The 24,302-nt window shown below is 32.4% G+C and overlaps 1 protein-coding gene across 1 annotated transcript; it reads right to left on the minus strand.

The window, feature by feature from the left end:
* Positions 1–4,052: 4,052 nt before the first annotated feature.
* On the minus strand, positions 4,053–7,535 carry LOC139897865 (AAA-ATPase At3g50940-like). The gene is made up of 3 exons (XM_071880578.1): positions 7,463–7,535; positions 5,871–6,019; positions 4,053–5,308 (listed from the first exon to the last, which is right to left on the minus strand). Exons 1-3 carry the CDS (start codon positions 7,492–7,494, stop codon positions 4,065–4,067), a joined length of 1,425 nt encoding a protein of 474 aa, XP_071736679.1. The 5' UTR covers positions 7,495–7,535; the 3' UTR covers positions 4,053–4,064.
* Between the last annotated feature and the right edge of the window lie 16,767 nt (positions 7,536–24,302).

A 24,302-nucleotide genomic window follows, 5' to 3' on the forward strand; every position in this document is an offset into this window, starting at 1 on the left:
ATAATAATAATAATAATAATAATAATAATAATAATAATAATAATAATGTTACTTGATAATAATAATAATAATAATAATAATAATAATAATAATAATAATAGTAATAATAATTATAATAAAAATAATGAATAGAGTTAAAATTACTACCTCAAAGAAGTAGTCCTAAAAAAATGCCCAAGTCCGGGTTTGAACCCGCGACCTCTCGCTCAACGAACACAAGCCTAACCAGTCCGCTAACTATTCATTTCTGATTTAACCCACGGAATCAATATATAAAACCGTATTTCTATCTGTTTCTTTCTTCTTCATTAAACTTAAAACCCAATTACAGTGGGACCAAAACACAGCAGCCCAAGTATCGATCATATATCATCAAAAGGTTTTCAGGTTAGAGGGTTGTTCGATGGCAGTATCAAATGGTAGCAACAATTCAATCACTGGTTTTGTGATCGAGACAAAATAGAACAAAAGCATCAATCAAGAAAATCAATCCGTAACAGTAATCAAGAAGTTGATTAGTGAGGTTTTGGTTTGTTGGGTTTTCAAATAGGAAAGGAGACGAAACAGGTTCATCATCATCATTATAAAAATCACGATCATAATACTATCACTCATTCATGATTTCATGTATCATATCTTTATTCATTTTTCGCATTATCAATATTTCCAGCTCATGTATTCATTACTTCAATATCTTATTCGAATCATGCCTTATATAAACCGAACAGCTCTTCACCATTCCTGTTGGGCCAGAATAATTATTTGGGCCTAAGTTAATCTATGTTGGGCCATAAATGACTAATGGGATGGAAGTAAAAAATAAATAAAACGATGGAAGTTTGAGTAGCGACTTCTGTTCCTCCTTTCCCTTATTCTTTTTTTTTTAGACGACAGAAATAGAAATGATAGTAACATTATCATCATGACGTCCCACTGTATCATCATTATGTCTTTATCATCATCATATTCGTTATATCACCATCATCATGTGGGTCTGATTGAAAAACAGAAAAACGAGAGGGTGGTGTTTGGCAGCTAAACAGAAACAGGCACATCTGTTGCAACTGTAAACGGATTCGAAGAAGAAAGGGAAAAAAAATAAGCTGAGTAGCAGTTGTGTTTGATGATGGTGGTCGATTGTTCAAATAGAAACACAAAAAAATAACAGCTGTACAGTAGAAATAAATTACAACATCAGCAGGGAGGTTGCAAAAATAACGGGTTTGGGTAGTAGCTTGGTCATCAATACAGGAGCAGATGAAGTAGTTACAAAGTAGAAACAGAAATAGACAGAAACGAGTAGCAAGGAATCAAGTAACAATAATTAATAAGATGGTGTTTGATGGATTTTGATGGGTGTTGTTGTTGACTGCGAAAATAGCAACAGAATAAAAAGAAGTAGTTAGTGGTAGCAGTTTATCGAGGTGTTCGAAAATAGGGTTGTCCTTGGTGGTGTTTTCGTGATCATGGTGATGAATTACTGTGGTAAAGGTGGCGGTTTAAACAACTAAAGTGAGGGTGGGTTACGGTTGGTGAAGGTGTTCACAAATAAGAACAGGAAGGAAACGATGTCGAATGGGTTTGGTTCGAATTACATTAAAAAGGTGGTGGCCGGGTTTTGATATGATGGAGGTGGCTTGTGGTTCCCTATAGATGGTGGCTTATGAAGTTTACTAGGATAGAGAGAAGAGAAATGTATATGGTTTGGTCTTGTTGTGGGTTTGGGTTGATGATTCAACGATTAAGAAAACAAGAATGGCCATAGCATGATATGTTAATCACATAAGGTGGGGTTTGGTTTGTTTGCGGCGACTGTAAACAAAACACATAGACAAACAGTTTGGTGATGTCTTACGTGGGTTGTGATGGACATGGGTGCTGGTGGTTCAAGAACTAAACAAAAACAATAATCGATGGTTAGAGGTGGTAGTGCAAGGTGAAGGGTAGCGGTATTAGGTGATCAAGATGTTGGCCGGTTGTCTTTAAAGGAGAAGAACACAAGGAGAGTGATCGAAGGTTGAAGATGGTGATGGTCTCAAGGTAAAGTAGCAGCGGTTAACAAGTTAGTTCATGTTTGTGTATGTCGAACAAGGAAACAAGTGTACTAGCAGTGATTAGTCGTGATTATGATGATGGTTATGGTTCTGGGTTTGGTAAATGAAGATAGAGAGAAAGATAGAAAGAAATAGATAGATAGATAATTGAAAGGTGGGATGAACCTAACATCTATATATATATATATATATATATATATATATATATATATATATATATATATATATATATATATATATATATATATATATATATATATATATATATATAAACACAGTGATTAATAATAATAAATAAAATAATATAATAATAATAAGAATTCTAAAGTTTTGGTAATCTGAAATGATACGATCAAGTACAGTAAAACAGCCACATATATTGGCTTCATCCTACCGACAGTCTAATGCGGATATTGTATCGTGCTCCGTTGTTAATCAGTGGCGGATAAAAGTCTTCAGAAAAATCTCAAATTTTTAGATTAACTATATTTATTTATTTTGGTCATTATGGTATAAAATTCGATCCTTAATTTGATAAATAAAAATTACATCAACTGTCCCTCTCATTTCTGGGTAAAATATAAAAAGTGTTAAAACTTAACAAATAGTTTCTAAATACATTTTTAATAAGTCTAAAATTTATAGAACTCATTTTCGTATTACTGTTTATTTTAAAATTACATAAGTTTGAATTTAACTTGCTTAATATCAATCGAAACATCAAACGAGTATTACAATCATTTAATATTTATTTTTAATATACTTTATTTATATCTAGAGATATATTTTAAATAATAGTTATTATAATATCATATTTTTATTTTTTTTATTTTTATTTTTTTTACTAACAACAACATATAATACTTCAAATTATATTTCGAATTATTATTTATATATACATACACACATATCTATTTACAATTACTTGTTCGTGAATCGTCGAGCACAGTCAAAAGGTAATTGATTATATAAACATAGTTCCACAGTTTTCGAGACTCAACATTACAGTCTTTGCTTATCGTGTCGAATTCATATAAAAATTAAGTTTAAATTTGGTCAGAAATTTCCAGATCGTCACAAGGTACAAACTAAAAAATAAATTGAACCATCTTTTACAAAATACCTCATGAACACATGTACAAACTTTGAAGCATAGTGTAGAACTTTCGTATAATAATTTAATTTTTAAAAAAATTTCAATTTGAATTTGTTATTACTAATAATTATTATTCAAAATATAAATACTCAATTTTTAAGCAAACTTTATTATTACTATTTATAATAAAAATAATAATAATAATAATAATAATAATAATAATAATTATAATAATAATTATAATCTATAATTTCTATTAATATCATTATATTATTCAAATATGAGTTCTCTTTACATGATTAATTACGTTATATATGTATGCGAAATATATATCTTAATAAAAGGTTGTAATATAGGATTTTATGACAAAAAAATAGTAATTGTGATGAAAATTGGAAGAGAGTAGTGGAAGAATGAATGTAGTTCATTTATTTTGACCAAGTTAAGTACATCAATATGTTTGTAAAACAACGACAAGTTTCTTAATCGGAATACTAAATGACTTTACCATTTACATTCACTTAATACCTAAAACATATCATTAAACTGTTTCTTTTATTCAAACTCGTGATTCCACGGGTCATTTCACTAGTATAATATTATTTATCTCCATTATGTTTGTCATTCGTATATTAAGGTTTTATTAATTAATAAATTTTGTAAAGTTTATAATATATTTAGATGTATCTACAGTTCTACACTATTTGCAAATATTTATAAAATATCTATATATTCACATTTGCATATTTACAATGAAAAAATACATGAATTTCATTCATCCCAATACAAATGATGAATATGTACATGAAACAATATTTGAAAAAATAAATAAAACATCTAAAATGCAAATCACTACATTAGAATTAGTCTTGTACTATTTACATCAAATGAATAAAGTGTTCCTTATGCACTGGTCACAAACTCGTTTTATTCTCAAGGAAATCAATTAGTTTCTCCAATGACCTCGTTGCATCTTTTGAATACTTCAAAAGCTCTCCTGACACTTCAGCAGGTGTCACGTTTACATTTTGCAACAACTCCTCAACACGCTTAAATAGTTTGTGATCTTCGAGCTCCAAGTAATTCAATGCCAGTTGTTTAAACGCCGAAAATGTGCAATACGACATGTGAATATGCATATCCATTCGACCTGGTCGAAGTATTGTGGGGTCGAGTTCATCTACACATTTGGTCGTGAAGACAAATAATCGTTCTTCACCACAACACGACCAAATCCCATCCATAAAATTCAACAATAGCGAAAAGGTCTTTTTTCGCGACATTGTATCCTGGCTCACGAGATTATGTATCTGGTCGAAATCTTCAAAAACGAGTATGGATTTACTAGGCATTTCTAGTAAAATGTTTTTAAGTTCCGAGTCTGAATCGACTTCTGTAAGATCAACATCATAAATGTCATAGTTCAAATAATTAGCCATGGATGCGATCAAGCTCGATTTTCCTGTCCCCGAAGGACCATGGATCAGATACCCTCGTTTCCACGCCTTACCGATTCGTCTATAATATTCCCTCCCATTTTTGAAATTGTTTAAATCCTCGATAATCGACTTCTTTAGCTGGGGCTCAATTGCTAGGGTTTTAAAGGTCATTGGGTTATCGACAACAATGGTTTTCGCCCCGATCATATGAAGTTTTAATCCCTTTTCCCTTGCTTTAATTTCTTCTGCTTGATCCAAAATGTATGATAAGTACGACTCAATAATCTTGAATCGATGTTGATTATGAAACGTCAATTCGTAACACTTTGAATCAATTGTCGGTATACATCTCCATTTTACTTGAATCCCATCAAACTCATCAACGATTTCTTCATTTTCATTCATTCGAATAGCTAACGACTCCTTGACTTTGCACACGTTAATCGTCCGAATGCACGATTCGTTCAATTTAGTGCTTAAGTAGATTTCGACTCCTTGATACATTTGGTCAACAATGTTCGATTGAGGTTGATATTGGTCTATGATGATTGTGAATTCAGTATCTTTGTTAACAAGAAGTTTTTTCATTTCGTGTATGTAATATTCTTGATACTCTCGTGGTATGAATTCGTCCGCAAGTGCACGAAGTTCTTTACCGACGGTTAAAACATCAATAGCGACATTTCGTGTAAGCATTGCGAAAGCAGCAAAAGAAGCAACTATCAAAATTAAAAATAGAGTTAACTAAACCAACGAAGATGACGTTTTCCATAGAAGTATTAATTGTGAAAATATCGTTTTACCCTTATATGTTTAGCACATTGTTAGATTTAACTTATTTTTAATGCATGTTAGAGATAAAAAATTTTAACATATATCTTCTTATTATTCAATGATAAATTCACATATTTATCCACATCAGCATGATAATATCAAATACATCCATTTTAAACATATAAACTCATCAAATATATCAAAATAATTAATTTTTAGCATTTTATAACTTTCAATCGTTAATTTTTTTTTTTGAAAAAAAAAATTGTACTTTCTGCGTCTCATATTAATTATCTCCAGACAAAAAATATACAGTTTAAGAAAATGTCCACATAAAAATACAGTATTTTCTGTTTATTTTTCAGTTTTAACCATACATATTTTTAAAAGTTAAACAAGTATCGACAAATTTAGTGTAAAGTACAAAAATAATTTATACGAGTATAATTTTGTGACACAAAATATGTTTTTTGACATTCAAAGTTAACGTCAATGAAAAGGACTTACCATAAGAAGAGGGGTGATGACTAGCATTGGGGATCCGGACCCGGTTACTTTTGTTGTTCGGGTTTGATTTCGGATTTGGGTCAAGTGAATTTAACGGTTTGGTTGTCCCTAAAAAGAAGCGTGGAGAGCTCGAACCACGGGTGTACCCACTGCAATAGGCAATAGCAATGCAATCAGTTTGTAATATGGAGAAATTGTAATTACAGTATCTACAGTATATCTATATTACTAGCATTCTAGTCCTTTTGACTTTCTTAGTAATAATTTAGGGATTAATTTTTTAGCTATTTTTCAAGTTCAATTAACTCATTAAGACCAATGTATTACAAAATAAGTTATATCGCTAATATTCCTACGCATACATAACCAGGAGTATTTTTTAGGAAAAACGTGAGTATCAAAATTAAAATAGATTAAAAATCTAATCGAGTTACAATTGTATCATATCATACTCATCTAATTTGAAAAAAAATTCAACGATTTTTATGACAACAATGACTAAGACCTCGTTACAACCAAAATGCATTGACATTTTTACATCCAAAATACGTTAGACAAGTCAATAACATCTGAAATACATGGAAACGAACGATGTATAGCTATTGATAACAAATGAATCACACCTAATCGAGAACACGTGACCCTAACAATTAATTTTTGGTTAATTGTCATGTTTCACCATCATTAATTGTTTCGTATTGTTGCCTGAAATACATTTTTTCCAAGATAACACTTATGCCATGATGTAACATCATAAAGTTTATCCTACCATGTCAAGAAACGCAAACCTTATTTTTTTTATTAGAAGCCGAACTCACAAATCCAACACAATTTTGTACGAATATTATCCACTTTTAAACTTGAACCCTTACCTCACCTCATGGGTTTGAAGGGCACCTCAATACCTCAACAAATATAGATCGAATTGAGCCTAAAAAGCGGCCATCAATACCGCTAGAGCAAAATACATCAAGATGATATTACTAACATTTTGCACTAACCATAGAATTTGATAGTTTTGATAGCAATTAAAGGTGACTCTGATTCTATGAAAACTTGAACTTATAGCATCATCTCTACAATTATGATCCTAACAATTCTTTATAACGACAAACATCACGTATATTATCCACGAATTGTTTCAAGTTATACTTGAATCACAACATCTTGATTGACACACATATTTTGGTTTTGACATAACAACCTCGTTTTTCCGAAATATACAAGATATCTAACTATAGAAAAGGAAAGACATCAATAAATCCATTGGTAAAAAAAAGATATGGACGAGTGTATGATAAGTATCATCGACGTAATTTTTACTTTTCTTGTAATCTTGTCTTTATGAACCGGGCCAAGAATCCAAGATATTGAATAAAGAAGATATAAAACAGTATGTACGTTTAGTTATTGAGTTTGTATACAAAAATGACTAAATTTAACAATAAAATCAGCTCCAGAAGCTTAATTACGACTTCATCCAAGATAAAAATTAAACACATACATAAACACGTATGTACGTGCTACAAATTACAGGAACGTAGTGTGTAACTCGATAAAATTAAAGAGGGAGTGTAAGATAAGTATCAAACCTGTTCATCATGTTCATGTAGGAGATAGCCATAAATAATCATCCACCAACTTTTTTTTCTCCTTTTTTTTTTTTTTTTTTATATATATGTCTGGGTACTTTTAATAAGTATTGTTATTGTTATTGTTGTTATGAAAATAATAAGTTGAGGTTGGAATATATGATTATTTATTTATTTATATGAAGGGTATTTGTTAAGGTTATGTGCAAGTAAAGAATCATAAGGCAAGAAAAACAGATGTAACAGAAAGCTTTGGTAACTTGGTATGGAGAGAAAAGAAGGACGCTACGAAACAATTCCTTTTAAGTGTTTTCCTGAGTTTGGTTTCGCATTCGTTTCCTTTATTATCTCTATTTCTATTATTGTTAATGTTATTATTGTTCTTAAATGACTTGCCAACTTGCCCTTTTGAGCTTTGACGCTTGTTTTATGTCTTTTCGATATCAATCGATATATCTGCTTTTTTAATTGTGTCATAATTGATGGGTCGGGTGAGCGGCCGGGCTATCAGATTAAGTAATTACTAGCAAAAATGGCTCCCAGTGAGCTCAAAAAGATCGGTTCGGATTGGCTGGTATATAAGCACCACCGTTTTTCTCTTAAAAGATACATTACGATACTTACATAATTCTTATAGATAATAGATAATAGATAATTAACTTTCACAAAAATATGTAACATATGTTAGTGATTTAATTTGGTATTATCAACAAATTATTAGATAAATATTGCAATTAACATGAAAACAAATGATTATCTATTCTAAACTCAATGATGAATTTGAAAAGTATGAAGTTGATGCGAGTGAGCTGGGCAATATAACCAGCAACATAACCTGCACAAGCTCAACATCTGTTACACCCGAATCTGGTCAAGCAATGGTCATGTTGTCATCTCTTTCTTAACATCAATGTGTTTTAAAGCTGGTTCAAGAGGCTCAGGGGTTACCCTACTTCAATCCTTAAACTGAAGTAGTAAAGTTCATGAATAAAGTTTTTGATAGTTTAAGGCAAGCCAACAACGAAAAAGAACTAGCAGCTGGACCAGCAAACGAACCTTAGTTAAGCCACTAGAGCTTTAATTCACTCAGCTGGATAACCAGCAGACGAACCAGCAAATATTTACTTAGCCGATAAAAGCTAGTTCACCCAGCTGAAGAATTTTAGTTCAACCAGCAGACGACACTTAGTTCAACCAGCAGGCGGCGCTATTTTCTTTCTGAAGGGCCAGCATGCTGATACGATTCAAAGTTTAACTTATGTTTTTCAATAACCAGGCCAAGTCATGTGCTTAACACGTGTGTGTGGCTGTTCTAGAATGTTGAGTTATCCAAAAACGATTCTTGTCTATCATTGGCTGTTTTTATTATAGGGGAGCACTACCAAATGTCAAGCTTTTGCAGACTATGTCCATTACTCTTATTGGTTAATTTGTATTTGTTTGTTCTTTTTATCTTCTTTTTCTTTTTATGTTTTTGTCCTATCTAGAAAATAGTTGTTATACTTCTTCTATAAATAGAAAGCTCTTGTGATTGTAAAACTCAGTTGATGAATGAATGAAAGTTTTATAGAGCTTATCTATTTACAAAATCTCCATGTCTTTACGAATCTTTGATTCTGGTGGCTATGAGTGGTTTCTTTATCAGTGTTTGTAGTGTTACTTTATCAAACATTGTGGTAAAATTCAAATCTTCATATATGATATTATAGTTGTGGTGAAATCTTTATCAGCTGTAATGGAAGGTTTGGAGTGTTTCTAGATCTCCTATTATGGTGATATCTTTATCAATTGGGGTTTAGATTATTTATCTTTTTGTGTTCTTATTTTCATAGTTTTATACTCTGTTTTGGGGTGTTACTATTACTAATTGGGGGTTTTCTGTTCAGATCTGTTGGTTGAAGAAAGCTTGTTCTAGATTGCATTTTTAAAGTCATAATTACACATCAGGAGTGGACGCTCATTCGAGCTAACTTGATATTGTCTCGAAAATAGTGAGTGTTTAAGGGGTAGCGCCATTGTTGGTGATTTTAGTGTCATCCAATGTTCATTTTAGCTAATTGCGGTTTACTTGAATGCAAGAGTTAGCTAGTCATACTTAACAACGGGTTAGGAGAGTGTGGAGTACACGCCCGTAAGAGTTGACTACTAAATGTCGCGTAATTGCAGGGGTCAAGGGGGTTGCGCTCTCTTGCAGGGTCCAAGGGGCAGCGCCCCTAGCGGGGTCCCGCTCCCAGGTGAGCGGGCAGGGGTCGAGGGGGCAACGCCTCGAAACCTCAACCAAAAATACACTAACCTTTACGTTAGAAAAGTGTATTCCAACGGATTCCAGCCAAATGTCATACCTTTTGCTATAATAGTTTTTCCCGCTCAACTTGAAATGTTACATCCTTTCAAAATACAACTATCGTATCAGTTTTCTCAATTTCAGTTTTGATATTCTGCATTCATAGAACAAAAGAATCACACACAAAATCTCTTTGATAATTTGATTAGTGATTTCATAGCCAAAAACACTAATTGCGTTCTTGTCTTAACCCTGTAAAGATTTCATGAAATCAAGACAATCGTTGGGTCGAAATACTTTATAGAAAAAGTGAATACACGAATCAAGAATCAATCCAGACAGTCAAATAATACCCTATTTCTAACAAATCTATAAAGTATTCTGTTTATAATCATGTCTGGTGAATCGGTGAAAGAGATGACAAGTAAGTTTGCAAAACTAGATAAGTTTGAATGTGTTGATTTTCGAAGATGGCAACAAAAGATGCATTTTCTTTTGACTACTTTGAAGGTCGTTCATGTTCTATCGACCCTCATGCCAGAAATTTCCGAAGATGCAACAATGGATCAAATCAGGAAAACAAAACAAATGGGATAACGATGACTACATATGTCGTGGCCACCTTCTCAATGGTATGTCTGATGCCCTTTTTGATGTTTATCAAAATGTTGAATCTGCAAAGGAATTATAGGATTTACTTAAGTCCAAATACATGGTCGGGGATGCTTCAAGTAAGAAGTTCCTTGTGAGTAATTTTAATAATTACAAGATGGTGGATTCAAGGCCTGTGATGGGACAGTTCCACGAAATTCTTAGAATTTTGGGACAGTTTATACAACATAATCTGAAAATGGATGAATCCATTTCTGTGTCTTCAGTTATAGACAAACTGCCACCATCACGGTAAGATTTTAAACACATGTTGAAACATAAGAAAGAAGAATTGTCTTTGACGGAATTGGGAGACCACTTACATATTGAGGAATCAATACGGGTTCAAGAAAGTAATAAGACTAAGGAAAAGGACGTTGGATCATCCTCTGTCAACATGATTGAGGATGGTAAACGTGGGAATAATAACAACAAAAAGTTTAATGGAAAGAAACGAAAGTTTCAAGGCAAAAATGATGGTTCCAATAAGAAGGATAAAAGGGCTTGTTGGATTTATGGCAAACCTGGCCACTTTAAGCGGGATTGTCGTGTTGGAAAGAACAAGTGATGTGTGCGAGGTGTAGTACGAAATAGATTATATTTTACTAGGGAATAATATTAAATACGATACAATTTACACAAGTTATTTATTTATTTATTGAATGGATATAACTAAACCTAGCTACAACACTTATAGGCAGTGTATCTAATCGTAGAGTTGTGTCGTTTTTAGTAAGTCCGGTTCGTTCCACAGGAAGCTGGCTAAGTTTAACGCTATATTTATTTTAAACACTATATTTGTGTGTGTGTATATATATATATATATATATATATATATATATATATATATATATATATATATATATATATATATATATATATATATATATATATATAAGTAGTATTATTATTATTATTATAAAAGGGGGGTTTTACCGTTTAATGACCGGTTTGTCGATTTTATGACTTAAGCCACAATTAAAACCTAATGTAAAATATTAAATATAAATATAACTTAATTTAAAGCGTAAAGTAAATGACGATAATTAAAAGTGCGATAAAATAAAAGTACGATAATTTAGAGTTCGATAAATAAAATGACAATAAATAAAATGACAATAAATAAAAGTGCGATGAGATATAAAATAGGAGAATTATGCTTATTTAAACTTCCATAATCATGATGTTTGACGTGTTGATTTTAATTTATTACCATGGGTTAATTGTCCTTTGTCCTGGATTATTTGATAAGTCCATCTGGTTTTGTCCATAATAGTCCATCGGTCATAATTATAAAGTGCGAGAGTCTTCGCCAAATTAACCTTATACCCGAAGTCAAATATTCTAACTAATTGGGGACATAAACTATAACAAGGTCTTAATACTTTGTTTAATGAATACACCAGGTTATCGACTGCGTGTATTTCAAGGTTTTAATACTTTGTTAACAATTACACCAATTACTCTTGAATGTAATCCACCCCTGTTTTAATGAGTCCAGTGACTATTATTCCATCCCCGTGTCTGGTCAAATGAACAATTATTCGTATTTATAAATATCCCGCCCACCGTACCCAGTTAAGCGTAAATGGTTATATATAGATACGTCAAATTGTAAATCTCTATATTAAATTAACGAGATATCATTTAGTTAATATAAAACCCATTAATAGCCCATAGTCCAATTTCCACAAGTGTCGATCTTTTGTCCAAACCTCAATTATGGTCCAAAGCCTAATAACCCAGTCTTAATATTTAGTCCGACATCACGATTACTTCGGCTTAAATAAACATAATAATAACTTAGCTACGAGACATTAATTTAAAAAGGTTGAACATAACTTATAATGAGTATTAATCGCGTAGTGTTACACGGACAGAGTTTCGACTTACAACCCTTAAAACATTTGCTAAAATAACCTTATTATTATTATTATTAACTTAATATTAAAATTAAAATTATAAATATAAACATAGATTGAGAGATTGAAGTAGAAAAAGGTGTAAAGAAATCGGCAGAATGCGCGGTCTTTTATAGGCCCACTCTGAACTGTAGAGCTCCGCGACTGCGGATGTTTTTCTCCTCACAGCTCCGCGACTGCGGAGCTTTGGATTCCAGCTCATCGAACAATTCCAAAACGTGGGCTGCTGATAAATATAATATATAATATTATATATAATTAATTGTATACTATATTATATTCTTGTGCATAGTTGACTTGTAATTTTAGGTCCGTTGAGTCGCGCGTTGATAGTTGGTTCATGTCTTGGTTTCGGATTTTCGAACGCCTTTTCGTATAATTTAATATCTTGTACTTTGCGTTTTGCGGCTTGTACTCTTGTAATTTTGAGACGTTTCTCATCAATAAATTGAACCACTTGGATTGTACTTTGTACTTTTTAGCTTTTTGGTCGTTTGCGTCTTCAAATCGTCGATTCTGTCTTTTGTCTTCACCTTTTATTATTTAAACGAATATCACTTGGAATTAGAACAATTGCAACTAAATGCTTATATTTCTTGAAGGATAATGCTATGAAATATGTGTTCGTTTTTAGCATTATCAAATATTCCCACACTTGAACGTTGCTTGTCCTCAAGCAATATAGAACTTGAAATAAAAACATACTTGAATCACTTCTTTATTCTTCACACTTTGTACATCAGTGATTTTGATACGGCGGTATGAACAATGATAGTAACGATGTAGTTTACAGTCTCACATGACTATGAAAATTTTGATCCTTTAGGAAATTAGATCTTTATGAAAATATTTGATCTTTTGAAAATTCAATCTAGCTTTTACCCTAGATAATTTTTCCGGAATAACCCTTCGCCGGTGTTTACAAAATGATTTTGTGGGTTTTGTGGGTTTCAGATTTGAAAAGTTTAGCTCAAAACTTATGGTTTTGTGTCACCCACTTGCTAACCTTGTATTAGGAAAGCAACACGTCCAGTATACTTGCTCTGTATATTACCTTTCGGTAAACTACCGTCCGGTTGTAAAGAAAAGCGTTGAACACGCAACTGTTAAGGCACTGTCTAATGACATGCTTTTGTTTATGGTCTATATCGTGTCGGATGCAATTACTATCCTTTGTAGGAGCAATAGTAAAGATCACCCTATAGTTTTTCGGTCTGGCACAAGGTCCTGTCTTTGACCATGCTATGCAACCACCGTTCTTACGGTTGACACCCGATTTGGTTCAGGTGACCTAATAAATTCCAGGTGAATTCCTAGGATTTTACGTTCAATGGTAATGAACGCATTGAAAATAGGGTTTCAGAAAACAAATCGGTTTGTAATTTTGATCAAAATATTTTCTCGTTCAAGCTTGAGTTTAGATATCATCGAATTCCATGAGTTTGAATTCTCAATCTTTAAGGTTAATCTCAAGGATTGAGTAATATCAGGCTTAAAAGCTGATTTTTAATCTTTAAGGAGATTATCCTTTCTAGGGATCTGATTCATTAGTCTTATAAGCTAATTTGCACGGTGCCCCCCATTGTACGAGATAGATCCTCTCATGGTTAGGATAAGTCTGACCACTTGGCGACCCTGTTTGATGCTGAGGTCCGTGGATTTCCAGCTAATTTTCGAGAAAACTTTTCAAGGTTTTTCGTAGACTCTACAACTAGTCTGGATGACAACTTCCTTACCTAAATCAAGAAGCGCGTGTCTTTTTCTCGGAAGACTTTACTTCCCTTTAAATTCCATTTATATTACAATAAACTGGGTAAAACTGATTAATATCGTCCAAAACAAAAGTATCTTCAAATATTTGTACAAAAATATGTGATATATGTTTTAAATAACTTGGTAAATTTTTCCCACACTTGGCTTTTATTTTTCTTTCTTTGTCTTTTTATTCTCTTCTATTCCATTTTAAATGAATTCAAGCGTTTTAGGTTGTTTCTCAATTTATGTCCTTTTCGAGGTAACAATAATTTCGGTATTAACACCTAGTTTTATCATTCATATATATGTATAAACATAATTTTGAGTTCATTTAGTTGAAATTTTTTTAAAAAATTTACTAGAAGTGGGTAGTCAGTATATAAGACTAGGGCTGTTCTTTATTATCAGAGAGCACTAGATTCTAATATAACTACTGCGTTACTAGTAAAATTTAACGGTGGCTATTAAACCAAGTGTATAAGTCAAATGTTTTAAAACCAAAAGAATTTAATCCCTTCCCACACTTAAGATCTTACAATGCCCTCATTTGCAAGAAATCAGTAACAATTTAAATTATTGAGGGTGATTAGCGTAAAAAGATGATTAAGATTTACCAAAGTTTCAAACATATTGTTGTTTTTTTGAATGATAAATAGTGCACATCATTTGTTCATTCCTGCAGTTTGTTATTTCACATATATTTTGCATCTTGTCGTCAAAATTAGTTGCTTTTGCTGAACTTAATGTCAGTCTTTGAAAGTGCGCTGTTTTACCCTGTTTTGTACATGAGATAAACTACAAACACATATACATATTTTTGAAGTTTGGAATATCACCCCACATTCAAAAATTTATAAAGATCTAATAATTAAAACGTTAGAAAATTATAAAAAAAACTATTACAAAACCAAAATAAGTATTAAAAGTAGTAACATTACAAATAATAAAATAAATAAGACTAAGAAAATTAGGGTTAATTCTGATTGTACCAGAAGGGGTTCCAAGGTTCGTGGTATATGTTTTGATACGCTTGGAATGAGTCCTATGTAGGAAAAGGTGGTCGTGTTTCGTCGGTCCATGGAGGAAAATAGGCCGGTTCGGTAGGAATGTAGTTCCTACTTTGGGAGGCTAAATAGGCTTTGATATATTCTTGATGATATTGCCAAGCCTGATACTCATGTTGCATAGCCTGATGGTATGCATTTTGGGCCATTATTCTTTCTATATCTGTCATTTGGTTTCCTCCACCCACATTACCTTGCTCCTGATCTCGTTCTACCTGTGGATGCGCGCCATCATATGGTACTGCAGCGTTATGTCATTTCTTTAAAACCTTTGCACCATGATACACGCGTAAATCAATTCTATCACGGGGTTCTAGTACTGCGACTAATAATCCCCCCTGACTTCTATCCACATTGAGATACTCAGCAATTAAAGTAATGAAAATTCCACCTCCTATTATACTATTATTTCGCATACCTCTTACCATTACCGATAAGTAATAACCCACACAATAGGGTATGTTCATAACGCTCTGTGGGTCTCGAATACATATGAGGTAAAATAGATCATTTTCATTTACCTTTTCTTTATTCCTACCTCGTTGTGTAATCGAGTTTGCTAAAACCTATGGATCACTCTTAGCTCAGCTCTATTAATATCAGTATAAGAGTAAGATCCCCCACGAAATCGGTTATGGCTAGTCATTCTACTCCATATTCCATTCATATCAAAATTTTCATCAACCCTTCTACCATTAATTATTAACCTTTGACAATCAGCAGATACTAATTCCTCAGGCGTATATATACACAAGGCCTGAGCCATATCTAATAGAGACATATGGCGCATCACATCTCCTAATAAAAATCTAGTAAAACTCTAATCAGTTAAGCTAGCTACCTGATCATTTATTTCAACTGTACTTAATAATTCCACACACCATTCCCTATATACAGGCCTACGTATAGTGAATAAACGTTCCCAATCATTAAAAGTAGAATTACCATACCTTTGGTAAAGTAATTCCCTGATTCGTTTGTGTGACACCGCTGATTTTTTTTTTCTTTTTTTTTTTTTTATAAATACGTGGCGGAAGCATTAACGTTAATTAAACCATTATAATAATATAAACATATCATAATTACATAACCAAAACAGTTGACAGCTAGCATTTAACTAATACATGTGGTGTCACGTGACGTTTCAACAAAAGTTTAGTTTTATAGGAAAAGACACATCAGAGTTGGCTCCTGTCAAACATAACATCAGCATGCCCCGTCTTCTCCCCAAAAGCATCATCTCTACAAAAGCTAATAACCTGCAGGGAGGAGATGGAGGGGAATTAGCACGAAGCTAAGTGAGTACGACTAACCACAGGCAATAGTATACAGAACAGTTATACTAATCATGTCACAAAGAGCTAACACACAAACATCACCCAAGTGTCGTCTACAGAGACTCTGGCGGCTCGGCCAAACCATTAACCACCATTTGATCGGGCTGGGGCTTACCAGAAGTTCCTCCACCACCGTATGTATATACATAATCCACACGCGACGGACGCGTCATTCACATATATATACACCACGGCTGTCTAGGCTACCACAGAGGAACCCAACCCGCAGGTTGATCTCTCCTACCGAGGCTACCACACAATAGGGACGCACTGGGCTCCGGCAGACAAGCATCAACTAACATGCAGTCATCACAATAAACTAACTAACTGTATCAATAAGTACAATTAACTAGCATGGCAGTCATAATATAACATGCTACTCTATACTAAATTCCACAGTTAGTCCCACTCACCGATTACCAGCAAACGAGAAGGTGTTCAACTATCTAATCACTGAACCTTCTCTTTCTCCTTTTCTCCTGAGAAATACATATACACGAGTTAGTTTATGTCCATAAACACCAAATAACACAAATATAGAAATTTTGTCAGAAAATCTGTCCGCTAAAATTTTTCTGTTTAACACTTGTGCACTTTTGAAATTTACATCAAAATCTCAAAATACAAACGGACAGCATAACGGCTAGAAATCAACACTTAGTAAAAATTTCACTGTCTAAGACCATCGGTCGATCGTCAGAGACTATCGGCCGATCGTCACTACTCCATCGGCCGGTGGACTACACCATCGGTCGATCGTTAAATTTTCAACCGTTCGTCGAAGGACTTCCACCATCGGTCGATCGTCTAGTCCGTCGACCGATCGTCTCACTCCATCGGTCGATGGTCAGAGACCATCGGCCGAGGGTAGTTCATCTGCAGTAGCAGCTACCAAAGTGACGGGTTTCAACCAAATTCATCCAATTCTCGATCTAGAGCTCGTTTTTAACCTCAAAACTTACCAAATCTGATACACTAATCATTTAGAAACACAAACCCACAAGATTTTGACACTAACAACACCAAATCAACCCATTTTGACCCAATTTATACTTTTAATAAAAACTAACACAAAAGCTTCAATTTCTCAAAGATTAGATCAAGAAATGATACAAACCTTACCTTAAAAGAATCAGTAAATCGTAGAGAACACAAAGCTATGAACGATTTGAGCTCTAGTACAAGAATTTGGAATTAGGGTTTGATAGGTGGAGAAGGTGAAGTACGGGTTATTTTGGGAAGGATCTGGAAATGAGAAGAGAGAGACAGCACACTAGTCACTTAATGGGTTTAATTCCCACACTGTGTGGCACACGGGTATTTATCAGTTATCTAATATCTTTCGTACATCATTTGGCAAACCAAACGAAGTCCAAATTAAATAAACAAACCTGTTCTGTGACCCTTGTCACGAACTGGTCCTAACCACATCATTATTTAATAATAAATATTAAATAAAAATAAAAGTATATAATAACACTACACTAACTTAAGGGCAATTTAGTAATCTTACGTCTAGGCCCTATTGAGGATGTTACAGTTTGGCTAATTCCACTGTTTCTAACGGTTCCCAATCTATCACTCTGGGCACTTCAACATCCTTAGACTGAAGAATGTGTAAGTTCCTCTGATATTTTGGATAACCTATCCAATGTCTGTCAAATCTTAAATTAGGGTGTAAATCTGCCACTTATATATTTGAATATGAAATGAATTGATGCGGTAGATTTTGTCTGTATTGGTCGTTAATATCCTGTTCGTCTGCATTCTCAGGAGGAGCATTGTGAGCCTGGGAAGCGGATGAAGATTCACCCATTTCAGTCTGCAAAACACATTAAACACAATTTTTGTGCATCCAAATATGCATTAGTGTTAGGAAAATCATAAATCAAAACAATCATAATGACATGTTTAAACAATATTAAACTTATACACAATTTCATAAAATTAACAATTCTACACTTTTACAAATAAACATATATGAAAATGTATACAATGTTTCTAAGCATTCATCTTCTAAAACATGTCAAAAATAATCATTATAGCAATTAAACAAGTTTCAAATGGCATTCATATCAAATTAATCAAGTTCATGTATTTTAGACTTAAAAAGTCCACTTTAATGCTCAAAAATCATGTTTAGGATCAAAGTTTTGATCATTTAGCAACCTAAACATGTTACACTACTTAATTAAGCATGAACTAACAACAAAATTTGGCCATAACCTGTTTATATCAAAAAGCCCCAATTTTGCTCAAGAACACAAACCCTAGATTACTCAAAATTATGAAGTTTAAGGCTTCTAATCATGTTAAATAGCATCAATTTAGGTTATACAAGCATAATACACAAACAATTTAAACACAAGTAGGCTAGAATTCATCAAAATTAAATTAGGTTAAAATATGCTCAAGAACACTTTAAATCCAAATTAAAGAGTGTTTGGATGTAGAAATTTATCGTTCTTCTTGAAAAACTTCGTGGTAGGATTCTTCTCATCATGATTTTATGAAAGATTTGATAAAAAATGGTGTAAAATCGCGTTTTTAGAGGTGTTTGTGTGTGTATTTTTGCAAAAAATATGAGATATGTGTGTGGAGACTGCTCTGTCTCGACCAGTTAACTGGTCTGGGTTTTGGTTGCTCCGCGACTGCGGTGGGTTACTCACTCACAAGCTCCGCGACTGCGGTGATTTAAAAAAAAAAAACCTTTAACTATTAAAACAATTAATTAATTAATTTAAAATTTTGTTTATTTTTAGTATTGAGGTCGTTTTGGTACGTTTACCTAGTTCGTCCCTCGAAAAAAATTAAAATATTTCATTTTAAAGCGATTGTTTTAAAAGCAAAGATTTTTGGATTTTTTTAATGTTTTTGGTATACTTTAAATCAATAAGATTAAAAATAATGATAACAAAATTTGTCGCCCTGCCCTCGGGTAAAGCAATTTCGGTTCAACGACCTAGTCTTCAACTCACGACGAATTTTAGAAATCATTTTTTTAACTTAATGAAATAAAGTACATTTTTGTTTTTGAATTCACACCAAACTTAAATTTTAAAAATGCATAAAATTTCATATAAATATTATTAGTATATACATTACTTTTACAAAACTTATATTTAAAATAATATAGTTATATATTAATTTTAAAAACAATGTAAAAATAAAAATAAAAATCTTTTTGGTCTTTTTCCCACTTTAAGCAATCAAATATTTACAAAAATATACGTCCCTCTTTTGGGTAAAGTAATTTTGGCTATATTACCTAGTTTTACTCCTTACGAATTTCTGTAATAGTTTAGATTGATTGATTAAAGATATTTATACCTTATGAATAAACGGTAAATTTCGTAGTGATGAATTAAATTTTTATCTGATATCAATAATTTCGATTTATTATACCTAATTTTATTGAATATCAATTTAATACTTTATAGCGAACGATTCAGCGTTTATTAACAAAAGGTTCAAAGCAATAAATAAAAATAAAAATAAAAACCGTACATACCTACCTGTGAGATAGAATTCTCAGAGACCTGCTTTAGTTGACTCATAGGAGAGTCGTTCGATTTCATTTTCCATAGCTACATAAGCGTAACCTCGATTTTTCAATAACTTTTCTTCTAAACATATGAACGGTCCTTCTCTGCATAAATTAACGAACTCGGTATTGGAATGTGTTTGATTGTTCGAACATTTCCCTTCATGTGACCATTTTCCGCATTTATGACATCTTTCAAGGTGTCGTGCTCTTCTTTTTGCTGCGGATTTTGATTCTTCTTTACCAAAATGTGTCTTATTATGATTGTTCCTGAGTTCTTTTCTTACTTCGTCCATTTTGCCTCTTATGAATGATACCACTTCACTCAGGAAGGTGTTATTATTACGTTTAGTAATTATAGCATGTAGTAGTAAACCATGGTTCAGATCAAAGGAATTCTTCATCTCGTAAAACCTAAAAGAAATAAAAATTCAGAATGGAGGGAGAAGACTAGTTCTTTAGGGTCTGCTAGGGAAAGACCATTCGGATTCCATTCTCGAGGACTACACGAAAACAGAAAATCTAACCCTAGACAACATTATATTATCCTTTAAAATATTTGAATCTCCCCACACTTAGTTATGAAATGTCCCGTTCTTATTGATTAAAAACGTTCCATATTAATTGATTTCGTTGCGAGGTTTTGACCTCTATATGAGACGTTTTTCAAAGACTGCATTCATTTTAAAACAAACCATAACCTTTATTTCATCAATAAAGGTTTAAAAAGCTTTACGTAGATTATCAAATAATGATAATCTAAAATATCCTGTTTACACACGACCATTACATAATGATTTACAATACAAATATGTTACAACAAAATAAGTTTCTTGAATGCAGTTTTTACACAATATCATACAAGCATGGACTCCAAATCTCGTCCTTATTTAAGTATGCGATAGCGGAAGCTCTTAATAATCACCTGAGAATAAATATGCTTAAATCGTCAACAAAAATGTTGGTGAGTTATAGGTTTAACATATATATATATCAAATCATAATAATAGACCACAAGATTTCATATTTCAATACACATCCCATACATAGAGAAAAAAGTATTCATATGGTGAACACCTGGTAACCGACATTAACAAGATGCATATAAAAGAATATCCCCATCATTCCGGGACACCCTTCGAATATGATATAAATTTCGAAGTACTAAAGCATCCGGTACTTTGGATGGGGTTTGTTAGGCCCAATAGATCTATCTTTAGGATTCGCGTCAATTAGGGTATCTGTTCCCTAATTCTTAGATTACCAGACTTAATAAAAAGGGGCATATTCGATTTCGATAATTCAACCATAGAATGTAGTTTCACGTACTTGTGTCGATTTTGTAAATCATTTATAAAACCTGCATGTATTCTCATCCCAAAAATATTAGATTTTAAAAGTGGGACTATAACTCACTTTCACAGATTTTTTTTACTTCGTCGGGAAGTAAGACTTGGCCACTGGTTGATTCACGAACCTATAACAATATATACATATATATCAAAGTATGTTCAAAATATATTTACAACACTTTTAATATATTTTGATGTTTTAAGTTTATTAAGTCAGTTGTCCTCGTTAGTAACCTACAACTAGTTGTCCACAGTTAGATGTACAGAAATAAATTGATAAATATTATCTTGAATCAATCCACGACCCAGTGTATACGTATCTCAGTATTGATCACAACTCAAACTATATATATTTTGGAATCAACCTCAACCCTGTATAGCTAACTCCAACATTCACATATAGAGTGTCTATGGTTGTTCCGAAATATATATAGATGTGTCGACATGATAGGTCGAAACATTGTATACGTGTCTATGGTATCTCAAGATTACATAATATACAATACAAGTTGATTAAGTTATGGTTGGAATAGATTTGTTACCAATTTTCACGTAGCTAAAATGAGAAAAATTATCCAATCTTGTTTTACCCATAACTTCTTCATTTTAAATCCGTTTTGAGTGAATCAAATTGCTATGGTTTCATATTGAACTCTATTTTATGAATCTAAACAGAAAAAGTATAGGTTTGTAGTCGGAAAAATAAGTTACAAGTCGTTTTTGTAAAGGTAGTCATTTCAGTCGAAAGAACGACGTCTAGATGACCATTTTAGTAAACATACTTCCACTTTGAGTTTAACCATAATTTTTGGATATAGTTTCATGTTCATAATAAAACTCGTTTTCTCAGAATAACAACTTTTAAATCAAAGTTTATCATAGTTTTTAATTAACTAACCCAAAACAGCCCGCGGTGTTACTACGACGGCGTAAATCCGGTTTTACGGTGTTTTTCGTGTTTCCAGGTTTTAAATCATTAAGTTAGCATATCATATAGATATAGAACATGTGTTTAGTTGATTTTAAAAGTCAAGTTAGAAGGATTAACTTTTGTTTGCGAACAAGTTTAGAATTAACTAAACTATGTTCTAGTGATTACAAGTTTAAACCTTCGAATAAGATAGCTTTATATGTATGAATCGAATGATGTTATGAACATCATTACTACCTTAAGTTCCTTGGATAAACCTACTGGAAAAGAGAAAAATGGATCTAGCTTCAACGGATCCTTGGATGGCTCGAAGTTCTTGAAGCAGGATCATGACACGAAAACAAGTTCAAGTAAGATCATCACTTGAAATAAGATTGTTATAGTTATAGAAATTGAACCAAAGTTTGAATATGATTATTACCTTGTATTAGAATGATAACCTACTGTAAGAAACAAAGATTTCTTGAGGTTGGATGATCACCTTACAAGATTGGAAGCGAGCTAGCAAACTTGAAAATATTCTTGATTTTATGTAACTAGAACTTGTAGAATTTATGAAGAACACTTAGAACTTGAAGATAGAACTTGAGAGAGATCAATTAGATGAAGAAAATTGAAGAATGAAAGTGTTTTTAGGTATTTTTGGTCGTTGGTGTATGGATTAGATATAAAGGATATGTAATTTTGTTTTCATGTAAATAAGTCATGAATGATTACTCATATTTTTGTAATTTTATGAGATATTTCATGCTAGTTGCCAAATGATGGTTCCCACATGTGTTAGGTGACTCACATGGGCTGCTAAGAGCTGATCATTGGAGTGTATATACCAATAGTACATACATCTAAAAGCTGTGTATTGTACGAGTACGAATACGGGTGCATACGAGTAGAATTGTTGATGAAACTGAACGAGGATGTAATTGTAAGCATTTTTGTTAAGTAGAAGTATTTTGATAAGTGTATTGAAGTCTTTCAAAAGTGTATAAATACATATTAAAACACTACATGTATATACATTTTAACTGAGTCGTTAAGTCATCGTTAGTCGTTACATGTAAGTGTTGTTTTGAAACCTTTAGGTTAACGATCTTGTTAAATGTTGTTAACCCAATGTTTATAATATCAAATGAGATTTTAAATTATTATATTATCATGTATGAATATCTCTTAATATGATATATATATATACATTAAATGTCTTTACAACGATAATCGTTACATATATGTCTCGTTTAAAAATCATTAAGTTAGTAGTCTTGTTTTTACATATGTAGTTCATTGTTAATATACTTAATGATATGTTTACTTATCATAGTATCATGTTAACTATATGTATATCCATATATATGTCATCATATAGTTTTTACAAGTTTTAACGTTCGTGAATCACCGGTCAACTTGGGTGGTCAATTGTCTATATGAAACATATTTCAATTAATCAAGTCTTAACAAGTTTGATTGCTTAACATGTTGGAAACATTTAATCATGTAAATATCAATCTCAATTAATATATATAAACATGGAAAAGTTCGGGTCACTACAAGTTAGCTGTGGTATCGAAATTGTGATTAACTTCATTATTAACTTCAATTGGAACATCAACAACTTGCATATCTCTGACTTTTGCTTCAAGCCATTTGTTGATTTCCTCTGTAACATTTACAAATTCAATTAACATGGCCTTTTCTTTAGGCGACAAATTGGATACTAATCTGTTACATAACTTAAAGTTCCCCTTAATCCTAGCATCTTGAATCCATTTATAATGTTTCTTCGTTGAACTGTTAAAAATGGGTCCATCTAATTTTGTATCAACAACGGGGTTCTTTGTTATCAGGTCATCATTGGGTGTTGCTTCATCTTCCCTACACTTAGGCATTTTTATTGGTTCAACAGTTTTGGTTGGTGAAGATTGAAACTTTCGATTCACAAAGGTGACTGATTTATCACCATGCCTAAGTGTCATTCTACCTTCTCTTACATCAAAGAACGCCTC

The sequence above is a fragment of the Rutidosis leptorrhynchoides genome, chromosome 3, assembly GCF_046630445.1.
Source record: "Rutidosis leptorrhynchoides isolate AG116_Rl617_1_P2 chromosome 3, CSIRO_AGI_Rlap_v1, whole genome shotgun sequence".
Taxonomy (NCBI): Eukaryota; Viridiplantae; Streptophyta; class Magnoliopsida; order Asterales; family Asteraceae; genus Rutidosis; species Rutidosis leptorrhynchoides.

Coding starts and splice junctions, on each gene's coding strand:
- LOC139897865 (XM_071880578.1), bottom strand. CDS start 7,494: ATGGCTATCTCCTACATGAACATGATGAACAG. Junction 6,020..7,462: donor TACATGAACATGATGAACAG/GTTTGATACTTA, acceptor TGCCTATTGCAG/TGGGTACACCCGTGGTTCGA. Junction 5,309..5,870: donor TCATCACCCCTCTTCTTATG/GTAAGTCCTTTT, acceptor TAATTTTGATAG/TTGCTTCTTTTGCTGCTTTC.